Raw genomic sequence first — 20658 nt, 5'->3', positions numbered from 1 at the left:
TCCTCTGTGCTGCTCGGACCTCTCCTATAAGATCAGCACCCTCCTCTCCTGACATGCTGTGTGCTGCTGTGACCTCTCCTATAAGATCAGCACCCTCCTCTCCTGACATCCTCTGTGCCGCTGTGACCTTGGGGCAACATCAGGGGACCAGGTGAGGTGGCAATATGTTTATTGGGGGCAGTGGAGGTGGGGTGGGCAATGCTTACTGGGGGTAGTAGCAAGGGAACAAACATTATGTTTATTGGGGCCAGCAGGGAGGGCAGTACAGGGATATATGGAGAGGATACATCGTACACAGGGGCAGTACAGGGGTATATGGAGAGGATACATCGTACACAGGGGCTGTACAGGGGTATATGGAGAGGATACATCGTACACAGGGGCAGTACAGGGGTATATGGAGAGGATACATCGTACACAGGGGCTGTACAGGGGTATATGGAGAGGATACATCGTACACAGGGGCTGTACAGGGGTATATGGAGAGGATACATCGTACACAGGGGTATATGGAGAGGATACATCATACACAGGGGCAGTACAGGGGTATATGGAGAGGATACACCGTATACAGGGGTATATGGAGAGGATACATCGTACACAGGGGCTGTACAGGGGTATATGGAGAGGATACATCGTACACAGGGGCTGTACAGGGGTATATGGAGAGGATACATCGTACACAGGGGTATATGTAGAGGATACATCATACACAGGGGCAGTACAGGGGTATATGGAGAGGATACACCGTGTCCTAGGGCAGTACAGGGGTATATGGAGAGGATACATTATGTACAGGGGTATATGGAGAGGATAAACTATGTACAGGGGTATATGGAGAGGATCAGGGGCGCCGCAATGATGAGGCGACTTGAGATGTCTGCCTCAGGCGGCGCCACCAGCTGTAATCATGGGGGCGGCACACTGACACTGACACAGCAGGGCACACACAGCCGCTGCAGTGATTCCCCCCCCCCCCCTCACCCAGTAACAGGCCGGAGGAGGATGTCTGGCTCTGTCCCCGCCCCCAGCCTCCTTCCAGCGCATGCAGCGTCTTGCCGGAGGAGAAGGAGGGAGATGCCGACAGCCCAGGCGCACTAATAGCAGACAGCCCATTGGCTGTCTGCCTTGTCAATCACCGTCACGCTGTTTCCGGCCACCCGCGCGCTGGTGACGTCACACGTCTGCAGCGGAGAGAAGAGGAGCTGTACACAAGCCTGCCAGATCACTAGGTGAGTATATAGGGGATCCTTTTTTTTATTTTAATTAGTTTTGTAACTACAATCTGAATTCTGGAATGAATGGGGTTGGGGGATCTATTAATGGTGGGGACCTTACAGGGGATAACATTTATGGGGGGGGGGCGCTTGTCTCCATGATGTACTACTACCCCCAATACTACTACTAATACCCCCAATACTGCTTTACTACTCTCCCTAATACTACCCCTAATACTGCTCTCCTACTGCCCCCAATACTACCCCACTAATACCCCCAATACTGCTCTCTTACTGCCCCCAATATTACTCTTATACTGCTCTACTACTACCCCCAATACTGCTCTACTACTACCCCCAATACTACCACACTACTACCCCCAATACTGCTCTCCTACTGCCCCCAATACTACTCTTATACTGCTCTACTACTACACCCAATACTACCCCACTACTACCCCCATCATCCTATAGTTCGCCTCGGGCAGCAGAGAGGCTAGAATCACCCCTGGAGAGGATACACTATGTACAGGGGTATGTGGAGAGGATACACTATGTACAGGGGTATATGGAGAGGATACACTATGTACAGGGGTATGTGGAGAGGATGCACTATGTACAGGGGTATATGGAGAGGATACGCTATGTACAGGGGTATATGGAGAGGATACACTATGTACAGGGGTATATGGAGAGGATACACTATGTACAGGGGTATGTGGAGAGGATGCACTATGTACAGGGGTATATGGAGAGGATACGCTATGTACAGGGGTATATGGAGAGGATACACTATGTACAGGGGTATATGGAGAGGATACACTATGTACAGGGGTATATGGAGAGGATACACTATGTACAGGGGTATATGGAGAGGATACACTATGTACAGGGGTATATGGAGAGGATACGCTATGTACAGGGGTATATGGAGAGGATACGCTATGTACAGGGGTATATGGAGAGGATACACCGTGTCCTGGGGCAGTACAGACACACACAGTGAGGGGAGGAGATGCTCGGGGATCATGCAGTGAGGGGAGGAGATGCTCGGGGATCAGGAGGACACAGCGGGAGGGGACACACTCTGAGCCGCAAGAGGCAGCAGGCGTCCAGGAGAGCGGCGGGCACGTGTGCGCGCCCACGCGTCTTCCCCGGTGAACCCGCCTTCAGTGGACGCGCCTTCTCCCTGCCCATCAGCCGGGATCCCCGCTCTCCTCCTCACACAGCCGGGCAAACACGGCAGCAGTATCCCTGGAGCAGCAGACGTGCGCACGGAGAGGACGCTGCTCACCCTCCCGGGTCATGGAGGCAGGAGGCCGGTGGCCAAACACCTGAGCATGAGCGGCGGTGTGCAGCTGCCAGGATAAGACGCAGCTGAGGCCGGGAGCAGAGCGGGGCCTCTGCGTTACATGGAGGGAGAGCACCGGGGCGGAGGAGGAGAAGGAGCCCACGTCCATCACTGAAGGCAGCGCCGCTCTCCGTACCCCGCCGCCATGCATCTGCACCAGGTGCTCACCGGAGCCGTCAACCCAGGGGACAACTGCTACTCGGTGGGCAGCGTCAATGACGTCCCCTTCACGGTAAGGGATTCCGGGAGCGGGGGCTTTCCTGCAGCTTGTTGTTATTGTGTATGCGGGATGCAGCCCTCCCCCTCCCCGCCTGGGATTCCCCCGCCGCCGCCTGCTCACCTCATAGGGAGACTCCGCAATGTATGGGGCACGGAGCAGGCCGGGTGTGCTCAGTCATCAGGAGGGGGAGGGCGGCCGGTCGTATCTGCAGTGTGCGGAGGGGCTGCGGGAGCAGGTACAGGCAGCACCGCCCTCTGTGGGCACTGCTCAGGGTACAGACACGGTGATCTGCCCCAACACTGCCATCTGTGGGCACTGGTCAGGGTACAGACACAGTGATCTGCCCCAGCACCGCCATCTGTGCGCACTGCTCAGGGTACAGACACGGTGATCTCCCCCAGCACCGCCATCTGTGCGCACTGCTCAGGGTACAGACACGGAGATCTGCCCCAGCACCGCCATCTGTGCGCACTGCTCAGGGTACAGACACGGAGATCTGCCCCAGCACCGCCATCTGTGGGCACTGCTCAGGGTACAGACACGGTGATCTCCCCCAGCACCGCCATCTGTGCGCACTGCTCAGGGTACAGACACGGAGATCTGCCCCAGCACCGCCATCTGTGCGCACTGCTCAGGGTACAGACACGGTGATCTGCCCCAGCACCGCCATCTGTGCGCACTGCTCAGGGTACAGACACGGAGATCTGCCCCAGCACCGCCATCTGTGCGCACTGCTCAGGGTACAGACACGGTGATCTCCCCCAGCACCGCCATCTGTGCGCACTGCTCAGGGTACAGACACGGTGATCTCCCCCAGCACCGCCATCTGTGCGCACTGCTCAGGGTACAGACACGGTGATCTCCCCCAGCACCGCCATCTGTGCGCACTGCTCAGGGTACAGACACGGTGATCTGCCCCAGCACCGCCATCTGTGCGCACTGCTCAGGGTACAGACACGGTGATCTGCCCCAGCACCGCCATCTGTGGGCACTGCTCAGGGTACAGACACGGTGATCTCCCCCAGCACCGCCATCTGTGCGCACTGCTCAGGGTACAGACACGGAGATCTGCCCCAGCACCGCCATCTGTGCGCACTGCTCAGGGTACAGACACGGAGATCTGCCCCAGCACCGCCATCTGTGCGCACTGCTCAGGGTACAGACACGGAGATCTGCCCCAGCACCGCCATCTGTGCGCACTGCTCAGGGTACAGACACGGTGATCTCCCCCAGCACCGCCATCTGTGCGCACTGCTCAGGGTACAGACACGGTGATCTGCCCCAGCACCGCCATCTGTGCGCACTGCTCAGGGTACAGACACGGTGATCTGCCCCAGCACCGCCATCTGTGGGCACTGCTCAGGGTACAGACACGGTGATCTGCCCCAGCACCGCCATCTGTGCGCACTGCTCAGGGTACAGACGGTGATCTCCCCCAGCACCGCCATCTGTGCGCACTGCTCAGGGTACAGACACGGTGATCTGCCCCAGCACCGCCATCTGTGCGCACTGCTCAGGGTACAGACACGGTGATCTGCCCCAGCACCGCCATCTGTGCGCACTGCTCAGGGTACAGACACGGAGATCTGCCCCAGCACCGCCATCTGTGCGCACTGCTCAGGGTACAGACACGGTGATCTCCCCCAGCACCGCCATCTGTGGGCACTGCTCAGGGTACAGACACGGTGATCTGCCCCAGCACTGCCCTCTGTGGGCACTGCTCAGGGTACAGACACGGAGATCTGCCCCAGCACCGCCATCTGTGGGCACTGCTCAGGGTACAGACACGGTGATCTGCCCCAGCACCGCCATCTGTGCGCACTGCTCAGGGTACAGACACGGTGATCTCCCCCAGCACCGCCATCTGTGGGCACTGCTCAGGGTACAGACACGGTGATCTGCCCCAGCACTGCCCTCTGTGGGCACTGCTCAGGGTACAGACACGGAGATCTGCCCCAGCACCGCCTTCTGTGGGCACTGCTCAGGGTACAGACACGGTGATCTGCCCCAGCACCGCCTTCTGTGGGCACTGCTCAGGGTACAGACACGGTGATCTGCCCCAGCACTGCCCTCTGTGGGCACTGCTCAGGGTACAGACACGGTGATCTGCCCCAGCACCGCCATCTGTGGGCACTGGTCAGGGTACAGACAATGTGATGTGCCCCAACACCGCCCTCTGTGGGCACTGCTCTGGGTACAGACGGTGATCTCCCCCAGCACCGCCATCTGTGGGCACTGCTCAGGGTACAGACACGGTGATCTGCCCCAGCACCGCCATCTGTGGGCACTGGTCAGGGTACAGACACGGTGATCTGCCCCAGCACCGCCATCTGTGGGCACTGGTCAGGGTACAGACACGGTGATCTGCCCCAACACAGCCATCTGTGGGCACTGGTCAGGGTACAGACACGGTGATCTGCCCCAACACCGCCATCTGTGCGCACTGCTCAGGGTACAGACACGGTGATCTCCCCCAGCACCGCCATCTGTGCGCACTGCTCAGGGTACAGACACGGTGATCTGCCCCAGCACCGCCATCTGTGCGCACTGCTCAGGGTACAGACGGTGATCTCCCCCAGCACCGCCATCTGTGCGCACTGCTCAGGGTACAGACACGGTGATCTGCCCCAGCACCGCCATCTGTGCGCACTGCTCAGGGTACAGACACGGTGATCTGCCCCAGCACCCCCATCTGTGGGCACTGCTCAGGGTACAGACATGGAGATCTGCCCCAGCACCACCATCTGTGGGCACTGCTCAGGGTACAGACACGGTGATCTGCCCTAGCACCGCCATCTGTGGGCACTGCTCAGGGTACAGACACGGTGATCTGCCCCAGCACCGCCCTCTGTGGGCACTGCTCAGGGTACAGACACGGTGATCTGCCCCAGCACCGCCATCTGTGGGCACTGGTCAGGGTACAGACACGGTGATCTGCCCCAGCACCGCCATCTGTGGGCACTAGTCAGGGTACAGACACGGTGATCTGCCCCAGCACCGCCATCTGTGGGCACTGGTCAGGGTACAGACACGGTGATCTGCCCCAGCACCGCCATCTGTGGGCACTGGTCAGGGCACAGACACGGTCATCTGCCCCAGCACCGCCATCTGTGGGCACTGGTCAGGGCACAGACACGGTGATCTGCCCCAGCACCACCATCTGTGGGCACTGCTCAGGGTACAGACTAGGTGATGTGCCCCAGCACCGCCATCTGTGGGCACTAGTCAGGGTAGCAGGGTACAGACAAAGTGATCTGCCCAAGCACCGCCATCTGTGGTCACAGGTCCGGGTATAGCCGGGGTAATCATGATGATGTGCCCCATCACCCGCCATGCGTGGACACCAGTCAGGGTATAGCCGAGGTACAGCATGGTTGGTGACCTCTGATTTGCTCCATCATTCTTGGTTGTGATGGAGGTGACATGTTACCAGAGCTGTACCCATATAGAGGGTCCCCTCCATCTAGGTTCTGCGGAAATGATTATATATATTGCAGGAACATAAATGTCGGGCACTATAGTATTTACTCAAATGATGCCCTAACTCCGAATATGGCAGATAGGAAGTAAGTGTGCAGAAGTGGCGGGCACAAGTTCTAGCATAAAGCAGTTACCCGCATATCATCAGCTATTGTCAGCATCTGGAGAAGCAGGGTGCCACTATAACACTTAAAGACCTTGGCGCTAATCTATAAGGCCAGGGATACACGGTCACTTTGGCTGCAGCATGGAACCTATTCGTTTTAATAGCATGAACTTAGTTGTGACTACGTTCAGCTCATTTTTTAGGCGTATATAAGTTTCTGTTAGTACTTTAAAGTGTGGTCTGCTGCACTTTTTGTCCGAGTCCAAACTTGTACAGTATACACTCTGGAATGACCCAATATTACTCAAGTTCACTACATTCAAGCCATTTAAATGAATGGGGCTCTTGCCCATCTGAGCATGATATGTTGGAGTGACATTTGAGATTTCTTTGACGTATCCATGCCTCTGAGCCACAATCGTGATGAGAATGTGGCCTTGGCTTGTCTGCTGAGTTTTGTCCACTGTTTTTTTATTTTTAATGTACTATAGCACTGCAGGCATGACGATGGATAGTAACGAAAACCTGTATAGTCATTTCAATAAAGGGTTTGTCAAGAAAAGCTTATTACAACTAGATGTGGCCAGTAAACATGTGCTCGCCTCCCCTGGTCCTGCTACGCAACACTTGTGGTGTTTGAATGGGCGGAGCAAATCCTTATCTCAAGACATTCAATGGCTGAAACATTGACCCTCCTATATTTAGCCACTATTTGTCTGAGAAGGCACCTCCATGTGTTGAGACCAATACCAGAAAGTGCTGCCCAATGGGGCCAGGAACTAATGTAATGCAGGAGGATCAGGGGTGATGAGTACACATTATGTTTTTACCTCCAGCTTGGCCATATTTAAAGGAGAAGTCCAGCAAAAATGTTTATTAAAGTATTGTATTGCCCCCCAAAAGTTACACAAATCCCCAATATACACTTATTACGGGAAATGCTTATAAAGTGCTTTTTCCCTGCATTTACTACTGCATCAAGGCTTCACTTCCTGGATAAAATGGTGACAATCCGACTCCCAGAGCTGTGCGGGCTGTGGCTGCTGGAGAGGATGATGGCAGGGGACACCGAGGGCCACAGGGCACTGGAGGGACACTGAGCATCCCCCTGCCATCATCCTCTCCAGCAGCCACAGCCCACACAGCTCTGGGAGTCGGGGCAACACATCACCATATTATCCATGAAGTGACATCACAATGTTATACACAAAGTGACATCACCATGGTATACAGGAAGTGAAGCCTTGATGCAGTAGTAAGTGCAGGGAAAAAACACTTATGTGCATTTCCCATAATAAGTGTATATTGGTGATTTGTATAACTTTTGGGGGACAATACAATATTTTAATAAGAATTTTTGCGGGGCTTCTTTAATTGTAAAGCATAGTCTCTCTACAACTATAGGCAGCAAACACAGAAAAATTAGGAAGTAGGTCAGCACTTCTACCATAAAAACATTTATTTGAGATGTATTAAAAATTCCTATGTGAAAGTCAATATAGAGGGGGGGAAAAAGTACAAATCTACGGTCTGGGAAGTCCTTTTTTTTGGTCCTGCACTAACCTGGTGAGTTGGCTTTTTTCTATATATTTTGCCAACAGAGTTGTAGAATATGCTTAACCCCTTAACGACCGTGGGCGTACATTTACGCTGCAGCGTTTAAGTGTAAGTGACAGGAGCAGCTTCTGCCACTAACCGATCGGGACCCCCGTAGCGTGTATGTAGCGGTCCCGATCGCATGGTCTGGTTGCCGAGGGTCTTTTACCTTCCTTAGTCTGGTCTTTGCTCTTCTAATAGAGTCTGCAACAGGCAGGCTCTATCAGAAGATTGCAGATAACATTGATCCCTGCTATGCTATTGCATAGCAGTGATCAGTATATGCAATCCAATGCATGCATGTAAAAGTCCCCTAGGGGGACTTCAAAAGTGTAAAAAAAAAGGAATAAATGTTTTTAAAAATGTACCAAAGCCCCTCTACCAATAAAAGTTGAAATTGCCCCATCTTCCCATTTTGTTAATAAAACATACAAAAATAATAAATAAACATTATATTTGATAGCATGTATAATCGTCCGATCTATTAAAATAAAACAATATTATTCCCACACTGTGAACGGCGTGAACAAAAAGGGGTAAAAAATGGCAGGATTGCAGATTATTTATTGCATTTTATATATAAAGAAAAAATTAACAAGTGATCAATGCATCCGATCTACACAAATGTGATACTAATGAAAACTAGTGATCATGGCGCAAAAAATTATGCCCCATACAGCCCTGTAGTTGAAAGAATTTTGCTGCGTGAAATCCACTGCAATACTGTTTGTGGGAATCTACCCTGCTGATGTGATTATTAAACAATTGAAGAAGTGGGGGAGGGAAGAGGCATGCATGTTTTGGCTCAGTAACACCTGCTTGACACTTGAGCTGTGGGCATGATATAGAGCTGACAAATTTCTTTAAGGGTGCCTTCACACCTACGGGATTGCTGCGGATCCAGTGCCATTCATGCCTATGAGAGCACATACTCGCAGCAGGATTGACATCCCGCTGTGAGTGTGCGTTAACCCCCTGCCGCTGAGAGCATACATTACCTGCTTGGAGATGCGGCTGCATTTGAGCCGCCCAGCTCCGGTCCCGCTCAGCCAATCAGTGCACGGCAGGACAGATCAGTGCTGCCGTGCACTGATTGGCTGAGCAGGACCGGAGCTGGTAGCTTCACATGCAGCCGCGTCGCCGAAAAGGTGAAATCCGCTGCGGATCCGGTAGGTGTGAAGGCACCCTAAGAGTTGTGTTTGAAGCAGGAAAATGTGCAAACGTAATGAGCACCTGAGGAACTTTGAAAAGGACAAAATTAAGATGGCTAGATGACCGGGTAAGAGAGAATCTCCAGTACAGCAGGTTTTGCAAGTTGTTCCTGGAATGCAGTGGTTAGCAGCTAACAAAAGTGGTCCAAGGATTGTAACTAGTAAACCAGCAACAGGGACATTGGTGCCCAAGGTTCATGAGTAGGAAAGCCTAGCACATCTAGTCCATTCATACAGGACAGATACTATAGCAAAGATTGCTGAAAAAGTTAGGGCCGTATTACACACCACGATTAAGAGGGCCAAGCAAGCGCTGACCTGTAAGATCAGCGATTGCTTCCCCCTCAATCCCCATTCGCTGTCTGTGCTATTATGTGCGCAGGGGGCCACAATGAGCTGCGGGAGGGGTTGCTCGGATTAATCTTTGTACATTGTGCATGTCGGCTGATTGTTGCCACTTATGCTAAGTTTACACGAGGCGATTATTGGCCCGATTACCGATTTCGAAGTAACTATTTTTTTTTAATAACGATCAGCGTTTAGACTGTACGATATATCGTACGGAAATCGTACGCCTGCAGCCCGGCCCGCCCGCAGAGCGCCCCCCCCACTCAACCGCAGCCCCCTGCGCCGCTCCGATCGCCCCCCCAGCCGCCACTCCGATCGGCCCCCCGCCGCCGCTTCGATCGCCCCCAGAGCATACGTTACCTGCTTCGCGCAGCAGGTCTTCCGACATCCCCGGCTCCCCTCTTCGGGCGTCCGTACTATCGCGCGACGACTGTTTAAACGGAACGATCGGCGAACAACGATTTATGAACGTTCGCCGCATTTACACGTACGATTATCATTCGAATTCGATCATTATCGCGAAAATTCGCACGATAATCGCTCCGTGTAAACCCAGCATGATGGGGCGTTTACACAGACAGATTTTGGAAGCCAAAGCCAAGAACAGACTATAAACAGAGAACAGATCATAAAGGAAATCTGTCTGTGTAAACGCACTATTAACATGACCTATTATTGACTGCAATAGCCGGTAATTGACCAAGGATGGCTGATAATTGTTTGGTGTAATAAGGCCCTTGGGGCCCTATTCCACCGGACGATTATCGTTCAGATTATCGTTAAATTGTTCGAATCTAAACGATAAACGTTCGTTTGAACAACGACCGAGCAAAAAATCGTTGATCGTTTAATAAGACCCGGACCTATTTTTATTGTTGCTCCTTCGCAAATCGTTCTCATTGAATAAGAAATCGTTTGGTCGTTCGCAGTAGTGACGAACGCAATATCAACAACAAGACGACCGTAAGAACGATCATAAGTAACGATTATCTTTCCATGTGAATGGGCGAGTGATTTCAGGTCTTTCGTAATAGCTGTCGTTTGGATCGTTTATCATTAACAATTATGCAACCGATAATCGTCTGGGGGAATAGGGCCCTTACTTCAGGTGTGAGAGTCAGAACAAAGACATTTCAACAGAATGCAAAAGTGACATGAGCATGCTGTTATCCTTCTGTTCTGACTATCCTGCCCTTTGTACATAGTTTTGCACCATAGTCTAAAAATCTTAGTTATGTGTGTGTGTGTGTGTGTGTGTGTGTGTGTGTGTGTGTACCACTGATGAAATGTAGCAAGAGTAAGGGGGGCGGGATGACCGTACCACTTTAAAGGGGTAATTTAATCACCTAAACAATGCAAAGCTAAAAGTGCATCCCCGCAGGAAGTACTTCCTTTGTTTCCTATTCATCCTGTATCTGTTCTGTCTGCAAAGAAATAAAACAGCAAATAAAACTATGTTGTCAGTTTTATGGTGTGATGTATGTACATGATAACCTAAAAACAACAATGGGCTTGGTGTCCGGGTGCTTTGCCAATGGTATTTTGGGCATCTATGACGATGCTGTGACTTCAGGTCATTAAACCTGATACTTAGCAATAATATAGGTGCAGAAGTGTGCCCATAATAAGCTTGTGTGAAGCTGGCCTAAGTATCTGCCAGTTTTAGTCTTGTTGGCGGACGATGGGCTATGCATGGGCGGTCTCTCTTTATTAACATGAATAGGAATTAAGGATACTGCCAAGTGGAAGCATTTTCCCAAAATTAGCGTGCTTCTTCTATTCATCTGTATGTGTGGAGCTGACAGTTCAGGTTTCTTGCCAGAAAGATATTTTTAGCTCGGAAACCTCAAAGTGCTTAGCAGTGTTACACGGATTTGCCACACTTCATATAGCCATCATTACAGCTGTAGTGAGAAGTATCTCCTTAGAAAATTGGTTGGTGCTCTTTGAAATCCAGATTCTTTCTCACCATGATGATTCATATAGCTGCAAAATTGGATTACGTATTAAAAATTATAATTTAATATTACTTTATAGTCTTATCTGTAGAATAACTATTGTTAAAAGAAACTATGTGAGTGGTGTACATGGTGAGTGCGGTGACTGACTTTGCCCTAGCAGCAGTGCTGGGTACATTAGTCTTGCAATGATCGATGATGTGGGCCGGCCGGGGGGGGGGGGGCGGGTCTGATCGGTGCTATGGGGGCGAGCAGTGCTCCTAACTGGTACCTCTGTGCTCCTAACTGTCTTACCGAACCAAGCAGCAATCTACTAACTGCACCAGAATGGCACTAAGGAGGAAGGTAGGACACATACCTTCCTCCTCAGCACCCCATACACTATAGGGAGCTTTCATCTAACCTGCTGATAGTTCCCCTTTAACGAAAAATGTGTCCTTGGAAAACCTGTTTAATGCCATTGTGTTATACTGTTATGTAGCCTTGGTGCTGCTAGAGAGGTACTGTATTTTGTGCAGCATTGTTATGTTTGGTGCTGTTGTTCTCCACTTCTGTATTCATTTAACACTGCTAGAGATGTTTGAGCTGCACTATGGTATTTGTTTGCTGTCGCTGGAAAGGTTTGTTGTGCTGTGTCTGTGGATTAAAGCGTACCTCTCGTTATAATTTTCTAAATCAACATTAGATGTGAATTAAAGCATGTTTCCAATTCAAATTTTTTTTTTTTTAGTTATCATGCTTTAAAACAAAGCTATACTAACTTGTATCCAGGTCCAGTCTCCTGAAGGCAGCTTTTTTTTTTTTTTTAGTCATGTGCTGGTTGAAAAAAAGAGACTAAACACATGAAGTCCGGCCACTACAGAGAGTCACAGCTAACTGTATCCGTTAATCAAGTCACTGTCTTGTGAGTGCAAATGACCTGGGAAACATAGAACTTCCTGTGTTTTTCCTCTCTGGAGAAAAAAAGGTCTAAACTTTTTTACACCCTTTGATAAATCTGGGCCAGGAAGTGCTGTGTATGTAAGAATGTGTGAATGTAAATTGCAAACCTGCTTTATATGACATCTGTTGATTTTTGATTTTGAAAGTTTCAACAGTGACACGTTTAAGATTTTTCTTTTTTAATTGGCGCCCCACTGGAGACTTTCAGCCCAGCATCAGAGGACTATGCTTGGCAGCTGTAAGGTACTGGGCCAGTTCACGCTCCACCAGGAAGGTGATTGGTTCCCTTTAGAGTAATTACACAATATTATGAAGTTTCTTTTTTGTTTTTCTAACTGGAGTTGGTACATTTCTACTGACTCGTGCTCCACAGCCCTGTGTATAAGTAGTACATAGCTGCTTGCTTTGCTGAAAAAATGTCTGCTGTTTCTAGCAGTGTTCTTGGCCAAATGGACTGTGGATTATGTTGACACATAGTATACAAGGAAATGGAAATCCATTATGACAAAACTTATTTATGTCACAAATATCATGTCATATTGTTTTTAAAGGGAGGTTGTCTGTCAGGTTATGCCAGAAAGAAAGGAATCCTGGTTTTAAAGTGTCCCTGTCATAAAAAAAAATGGTAACCTATTCTCCTGGGGTTTTAACATGGAAACCCCTTCCGATCAGTTGAATGAGTTTGTAGAAGTTTATGTACTGTTTATGAACTGTTATCTTGCCATGCAGCAGTGCACACAATTACCCATAATCCCCATTGCTTACAGGCTAAAGTGATATTCAAATGTCCGTGATATACGGTCTGTAAGCTGACTATATCACAGACTGAACTCTTACTGAACTCCCCCCATCATAAATTATTATGTTGCTGGGAGCTTCGTAACAGCTAAAGTTCTTTGCTTCTGAGCTGACACAGCTGTATCAGTACAGTAGCAGGGAGCTTTATTTGTTTCGGAGCTCCTGACATCATAATAATTTATGATGTGAGTTCCATAAGAGTTCAGTGTGTGATATAGTAAGCTTACAAACCGTATATCACACACGTGTGAATGCCGCTTTAGTGACCATCTGACAAAAGTTCCTGGAGAGCATGCCTGGCCCGCCCTATAGGGTCCTTATCAGGGGCAACAGCTTATCAAAACAATGCACACACATAGGAGGAATTTTGAGGATTCATGGAAAATCAGCAAATTCCTTCCTGACCGGTCACTGATCTATTGTGTGGAACGATCGAGCATGTTGTGTATCAGCTTCTTGGTGTCAGGCAGCAGCTTATCCCATTCTAAATACCTTAACACTTTGCTGAGCTGATTGTTTTGAGTTTGGGGTAAACAGGAGAGATAGCCGTCGTTCGGCCAACAGCTATTGAAGGTAGATTGACACTTTTTAAAAAGAACCAGAGGACATTATTCTGCTCCTATTAGAAATGTATGAGTAAATGGCCCACTGGGTTTTACCCACATGGGCAAAGTCCCAACACTGTGTAACCTTAAGGGTAAGGTTATGCTCCCAACACCAAGATGGTGATTTACCCATCTCAATACCCCAGAGTATTTACTCTTATAATTAGATTCCGTAGCCGCAAGCTCTCATATTAGGTTAATGGCCCGAACGTGGTTAGCCAATGGATTGCAGCCTTTTTCTGCACATATACATTTATTTAGCTGGACTCAGTAGCACAACAGAGCGCACTTATGTCCTGTTAATAAATGTACATGTGCAGGAATCGGTCTGAGGTCCGTCACCAGCTTATTACATTTGGGACATTAATATGAGTGAACCTGCTGCAGTCGGCCGCTGTTTAGTCTGCATCCCTTGTTTGATGGGGAGCCAATGTACACGTGGCATGCCTGCATTACCGCAGGGTGGACTCCTCTGCATATTCTGGAGGAGGCAGTCAGCATTTGCTCTAACACTACTCTCCTAAATGGCCTTTTTTAAAACCTAGTAAACGTCATGCTGAAGCTTGTGATTGGATTACATGGCTGAGCTTAGTCTAATCTACAAAGAAATAAATAGTGGTGTTAACCCGCATATAAATACACTATATAACAATGATCCAACATTTGTAACCTGAGGTATACTGTTTACAACAGTGGATTTATAGAATGAATCACTGACCACAGTCTCTCTAGGGACTGTGTGTCAATTGGTTTTACAGCATACCTTACGGCCCTATTACACAGAGATTATCGTGTGAAAAACTAACATTGGTGGGGGTGCCGGGTGTTGGCATCCTGACGATTAGACATTGAAGGCCTATCCTGCAGCAGTCATGGGGTGCCAGTTGGTTACCATAAGCAAAAGTCTTCTGAAGGTCTTCATGTCTTCTATGTTATATTAGGCTGTACAAGCACGTGAAGGGGTTAGCAATTTTATTTTTTTAAGTTTTGATTTTTTTTTTTTTTTTTTAGAAGGTGTAAAATAAAACAAGATAAATTGGGTTCTGTTTTAATGGTGTGGACCCATATAATAAGGATAACCGTTTTAACGCAGAATACACTGCTTAAAAACATACAAATGAAACCTTACCAAAGTTGCCCTTTCTTTTCTTCAGTTTCACCATACAAATAACATTTTTTATTTTTGTTTTGCCGTATGTTTTATTGGTAAAAAAAAAAAAAGTATGGCTTTTAGATGAAAAAATAAAGTTAAATTGCAAATTGGCAGTGTCCTTATCTAAGTGGGATTTTTGGGACTTTCTCACATATAGGTTATAAATATTGGTGGTAGTGTGACACTGGCATACCCACTGATCATCTGTTTGCATTGCACATGCCACAGCAGATACATTGTGTAGTGTCTGTGGTGAACCCAGCATAGCCAGTACACACCATCAATGAAAGTAGATCTATTCATATTAGAATATGGTTTTACAAGCTATAATGACCAAAATGTTGTAAACTTATTTAAACATTTCATAGTTTACTTTTATTGGTATCAGAGTATTTCTTGTGCTTTAATGTAGTCAAATTATTCATATATTTGTGCTGAGCAACCTTTTCCCCTCTCTCTCTGCAGGCCTATGGATCTGGCTGTGATATTGTTATATTAGCACATGACTTTGAGTGTGTTCAGATCATTCCTGGTGCTAAACATGGAAATATCCAAGTCAGCTGTGTTGAGAGTTCACAACAGCAAGGCCGGGTAATATCCTGTTTTTCTTTTTACCTGTGAATATTATGTGATTTATGATGGGTCGTATAGAAGATAAGCAGGTTAATGCTGGCAGTATTACTGCAGGCACTTAGTCATATTGTCACTCCCCTGTACAGTTCTGTGTGGCGGACAGCGTCACCTAGCTGGGGCTTCACAGCAGTTGGGACCCATCTCCCCAGGCAACAACTGCTGTGAAGCCCCATCTAAGGGATACTGTCCGCCGTTGAAATGAAGCAGAAAGACACAGAGAAGATGTTCTACATGTATATATTGTATGTGCAGCATCTAAGCTTATGGAGAGTGCGGAGAATTGCACATAGAGTAAGGGGGGGTGACAGTATCACTTTAAAGCTATGTTCCCACAATCTTCTCTTTTTGGCCGTTTCGTGGCTTTTTGGACAACCGACATTTTGGCACCAAAATGCGGCAGTTTCATGCGAAGTACGGATCAGATAAACACACTATCATTTCGCTGGCGCAGCAAGATATAGGACTGTTGGAAGCGCCATAGACTGCCATTGTAATACAGATACAATGCAGTCTATGGCGCTTCCAGGTGTTCTAGTGACCGCTTGACTCTAAAGAGGACAGTGTACCTGCCAGCATTTTGATAACATATCCTGCCATGCCAGCGATATGATAGGTATACTTTAAAAGATGCATTCCTCGGATGTCAATAACAGTAAAAGAATAACCTTAGGAAGTATAAAATGTATACATATAATAAACATGATTTATGATAAATCTGTTCTCCTCTCTCAGATCGCTGCCTCTTATGGAAACACTGTTTGCATTTTTGAACCTTTTGCTACAACTAACTCCTACAAAAGAAACAGTGTAAGTAGTAATATCTTTTTTGTGTTCTAGATAGCATGTACATTTTTAAAAAGAACCTGTCACTACTTTCATGCTGCCTGAATCTCAGGCAGCATGAAAGGCTGATATTACAGTGACACATAATAAATCATGAGAGGCTGAGTCATTTCAGAGTAATCAGAGGTGTAAGTTCAGATGGAAACAGGCCTTAGAATTGTCATTCATTTACATGTTTAGTGATCCATTAAATGTGCAGTACATAATGAGATTTCCTGTAAAAATGCATATACTAAAAATGATCAGTGCTTTGGGGGCTAAAGAGTAAATTAGAGTGCACCATGCACTCTAATTTACTTTTACAACATAATAAAGGTATGTGCAGCCTTCCTGCCCTTTTAGAATCTGTTAGGATCACTTAACCTGGTGCAAGATTCCCTTTGAGGCCGGGTTCACACTACGTATATTTCAGTCAGTATTGTGGTCCTCATATTGCAACCAAAACCAGGAGTGGATTGAATACACAGAAAGGATCTGTTCACACAATGTTGAAATTGAGTGGATGGCCGCCATATAATGGCAAATATTTGCTGGTATTTTAAAACAACGGCTGTTATATTGAAATAATGGCCGTTATTTACAGTTATATGGCAGCCATGTACTCAATTTCAACATTGTGTGAACAGATCCTTTCTGTGTTTTTAATCTACTCCTGGTTTTGGTTGCAATATGAGGACCACAATACTGACTGAAATATACGTAGTGTGAACCCAGCCTAAGGCTGGGTTCACACACAGTATATTTCAGGCAGTATTTGGTCCTCGTGTCAGGTCCTCATAGCAACCAAAACCAGGAGTGGATTGAAAACACAGAAAGGCTATGATCACACAACGTTGAAATTGAGTGGATGGCCGCCATATAACGGTAAATAACGGCTATTATTTCAATATAACAGCCGTTGTTTTAAGATAACAGCAAATATTTGCCATTAAATGGCGGCCATCCACTCAATTACATCATTGTGTGGACAGAGCCTTTCTGTGTTTTCAATCCACTCCTGGTTTTGGTTGTTATGAGGACCTGACATAAGGACCAAATACTGCCTGAAATATACTGTGTGTGAACCCAGCCTAAGGGTGCATTCATACGTACGGGATCCGCAGCAGATTTGAAGTTGCTGATTTGCTTTGAATCTAATCTGGGCCATGAAATCTGCTGCAGATCCTGTACATGTGAACGCACCCTAAAGCTACTGATAATGATTTCTATCTGAATAATACTTTATTTTATATGTTTTTCTTAAATACATTCTTAGTCCGTTATGCAGTAGGACCTATGCCAGATCTATAGTTATCAATAGCATCTTCTGGCTTTTTGCATTAATTATTTATTTGGGATTATTGGTTTGTGTAGAGACACTGGGGGAGATTTATGAAAAAGGGTGTGAATATACACCTGGTGTAAATTGCCCACAGCAACCAATCACAGCTTAGCTTTCAGCTCTGGAAGAATACAAGAGGAGCTGTGATTGGCTGCTGTGGTCAGTTTACACCAGGCGTATATTTACACCCTTTCATAAATCTTCCCCACGAAGTTTACCTGACTTAAAGTATTTATTGACTGTTTATTATTAATCATACGTTAGACACTTTGGCTGACAGATTTGCTCAAGTAACAGAGTTTTGTCATAATTCACATAAAAATACCACCTAAAATAAGTTTAATTTGAATCAGTCTTCTTCAATTCACGTTCCAAACTGCTGACATTGTTAGATGGCTGTTAGGTCAAGGAGACACATGGTACCATTCATATATATGTCTCTGCTTCCATAACACACAAATGGTTTTATTTTCTGGTGCAAAGTTTCTGAGGCCTTTATCAAGCTCCTGAGGGCTGTGTGGCCTCCTCACTCCCCCTCCCATCTCTATCCCTGCTTGCTTGTCAGTCATCTGGAAGCTGAACACTGCTTTCACATCTTGTACTTGCGCACAGTTTGTATGCACAGCACTGTAAGGATATTTGGACGTAGGCCTCAATGCTGGAAGCTCACTGTCAATCAAGCAGGGGACAAGGATAAAAATAGGTTTAACTTCTTAATTGCTGTCAATTCACCGTTTACTGTGGTCCTTGAGGGTACTTATTCCAGCATGACATGTTTTTATGGCGGGTATAAGGCAGCATGGGTGTCCTGTGCAGCAATTGGAGCAGTTTGGCAAGAGTGGAGAAACCTCTAGTGCTAGTGGATTAACCTCCCACATGCTGTAGTTAGATCATGAATGCAACATAAGGCAATCTTTGGCCGCAGTTCAACCCATTTGCTTTTGGGTGACATTATCAGTTTCCCTAACCTCCAGCGGCCGTGTGAAGGTCCCAGGCCTGCCATAGGTGTCTGAGTAGCTGGCTCTCTGCTTCATGCTGACAGGCAGTATACTCTGCTTTAGAGTACTAGTGCAGTGTATCATAGCAGCAGTCTGCAGATTGCTGTTAAAATCCCCTTATGAGACTAGTACAGAAAAAAAGCAAAGATTGCTGTTTTGTTATTGCTGCTTCGCCAACTAGAAGTTGAAAAAGAAATTAATCAAAAAGTCACGTGTTCCTTTATTAGTACCAATTACGTTTTCCTGTGAAAAACGATTCTTCAGATGTTGAGGTCACAGCCCCTCTTGCATTTTTTTAAAAAAAAAACTATTTGAGGTAGTGCCTCTTTAAAGCTCAGAATATCCTGTATGCCAGGGAAAGGCTTTAAAATAAATGTCCACCTTTTAATAAAATTAAAATTTTCGTTGCTGATTAATTTCATCATGTACAGATGGGCCTAGTCAGACTGAAAGGATGATGCTTTTACTGCCCTTGGTCTGCTCTGTCCATATCCCCTAGTGCTCATCCTGAAGCAACCCTTTAAGAGGGGGGGGGAAGGGGGAGGGGTCTACCTATAGGTTGTTACAGTCTAAACCACGAATAGCATCAAGTATCGACAAGCTTCCTCCATCACAGACAACTATATTTTAACTATATTTAACTACTGTTACATTTGTAATCTGCATTAAAGTCTATAGAAGAAAAACCATCTGTGCCCACATTGTAATCAAAATAGTATATTTTTTTTAACACCATGTGCGCACAGATGGACATTTTGCTATAGTCTTTAATGTAGAACATTATTGTAAGTAAAACGGCTGTACTTATTCCCCATTTTCTTTTTTTTTTTTTCTCTTTACTTTGTGTTTGCACAGGTTTAAAGCGGTACTCCGGGCTGGGGTCATTTTCAGTGTATGGCCGGGGAGGGGGTGGATATAGAAGCCGCCGGTCATTTACCTCACCGGTTCCAGCCCCGGATCCTGGATCGTGCCACCCAGTTCTCTCATACGGCTGCCGCTTCCTGGTCTGAGCTGCGGCTTGAGATGTGATATCTCAAGGCAGCTCAGCCATTCAGCGGTCATAGTGGAGTCCCGCCTGACCGCAGAATGACTGAGCTGCCTTGAGACGTCACATCTCAAGCCGCAGCTCAGACCAGGAAGCGGCAGCCGGACGGGAGAACGGGGTGGCGCGATCCAGTACCCGGCGCTGGAACCGGTGAGGTAAGTGACTGGCTGCTGCTAAATCCACCCCCACCCTGGCCGTACACTGAAAATTACCCCAGCCCAGAGTACCTCTTTAAAAACAGATATTGCACAGAGGTAGTGTCCAGGAACAGTTCTCCTAGCCTTCCCTACCACTCTGCTAAGGCTTATGTATAGGGAGAGACCTCTTAATTTTTCTGAGCCATAGGGAAAGCAGAGCTTGGATTGATGTTAATTCAATAAGACACATGGTACCTTTCATATAAATGTCTGTGCTTCTAAAATGTAGCGTCAAAACAGCTATCTAACAGTGTCAGCAGCTGATTCCCTTTAAGGCTCATGCCAAAACCCAAAGTTGTACCCAATCTATAGGATAGGGCATATACATAGCTGATCAGGTTAGGTCTGACCACTAGCATGCCATGGATTCCTGCAGGGTAATTGTCCTTCCATGGACTATGCATTATCAATGGGACATCTATACATTGCCCAGCACGGCTACTTATCCTATTTTGACGAGAACATAAATGAAAACATTACTAGGAATTTTAATGCAGAATCTTATTTTTTGTTTAGCAACTCAAATATCAGTGGATTAGGATGGGACAGTTTTTCCTCAATTCAGTGACCTACAATTTGTCTTGGGACCCTCAAGGTAAGTGAGTCATCATGTTTATCTAGTTTAGTAGCTGTTTT

At 47.1% G+C, this 20658-nt stretch overlaps 1 protein-coding gene across 4 annotated transcripts in view; it reads left to right on the top strand.

The window, feature by feature from the left end:
• The first annotated feature begins 2364 nt into the window (after window positions 1–2364).
• DMXL2 (Dmx like 2) overlaps window positions 2365–20658 on the top strand; it is a 79934-nt gene continuing 61640 nt past the window's right edge. For all 4 annotated transcript variants that reach the window (XM_069982980.1, XM_069982971.1, XM_069982961.1 and 1 more), the window contains exons 1-4: window positions 2365–2800; window positions 15451–15576; window positions 16351–16425; window positions 20539–20617. In XM_069982980.1, the coding sequence (XP_069839081.1) occupies window positions 2714–2800; window positions 15451–15576; window positions 16351–16425; window positions 20539–20617 (367 nt within the window). In that variant the 5' untranslated portion in view covers window positions 2365–2713. The remainder of the gene's footprint in view (window positions 2801–15450; window positions 15577–16350; window positions 16426–20538; window positions 20618–20658) is intronic.

This window comes from Dendropsophus ebraccatus, chromosome 1, assembly GCF_027789765.1.
Source record: "Dendropsophus ebraccatus isolate aDenEbr1 chromosome 1, aDenEbr1.pat, whole genome shotgun sequence".
In the NCBI taxonomy this organism is placed as follows: domain Eukaryota; kingdom Metazoa; phylum Chordata; class Amphibia; order Anura; family Hylidae; genus Dendropsophus; species Dendropsophus ebraccatus.
Note: the sequence above shows the minus strand (reverse complement) of the source record. Positions and strands in the feature narration are given on the sequence as shown.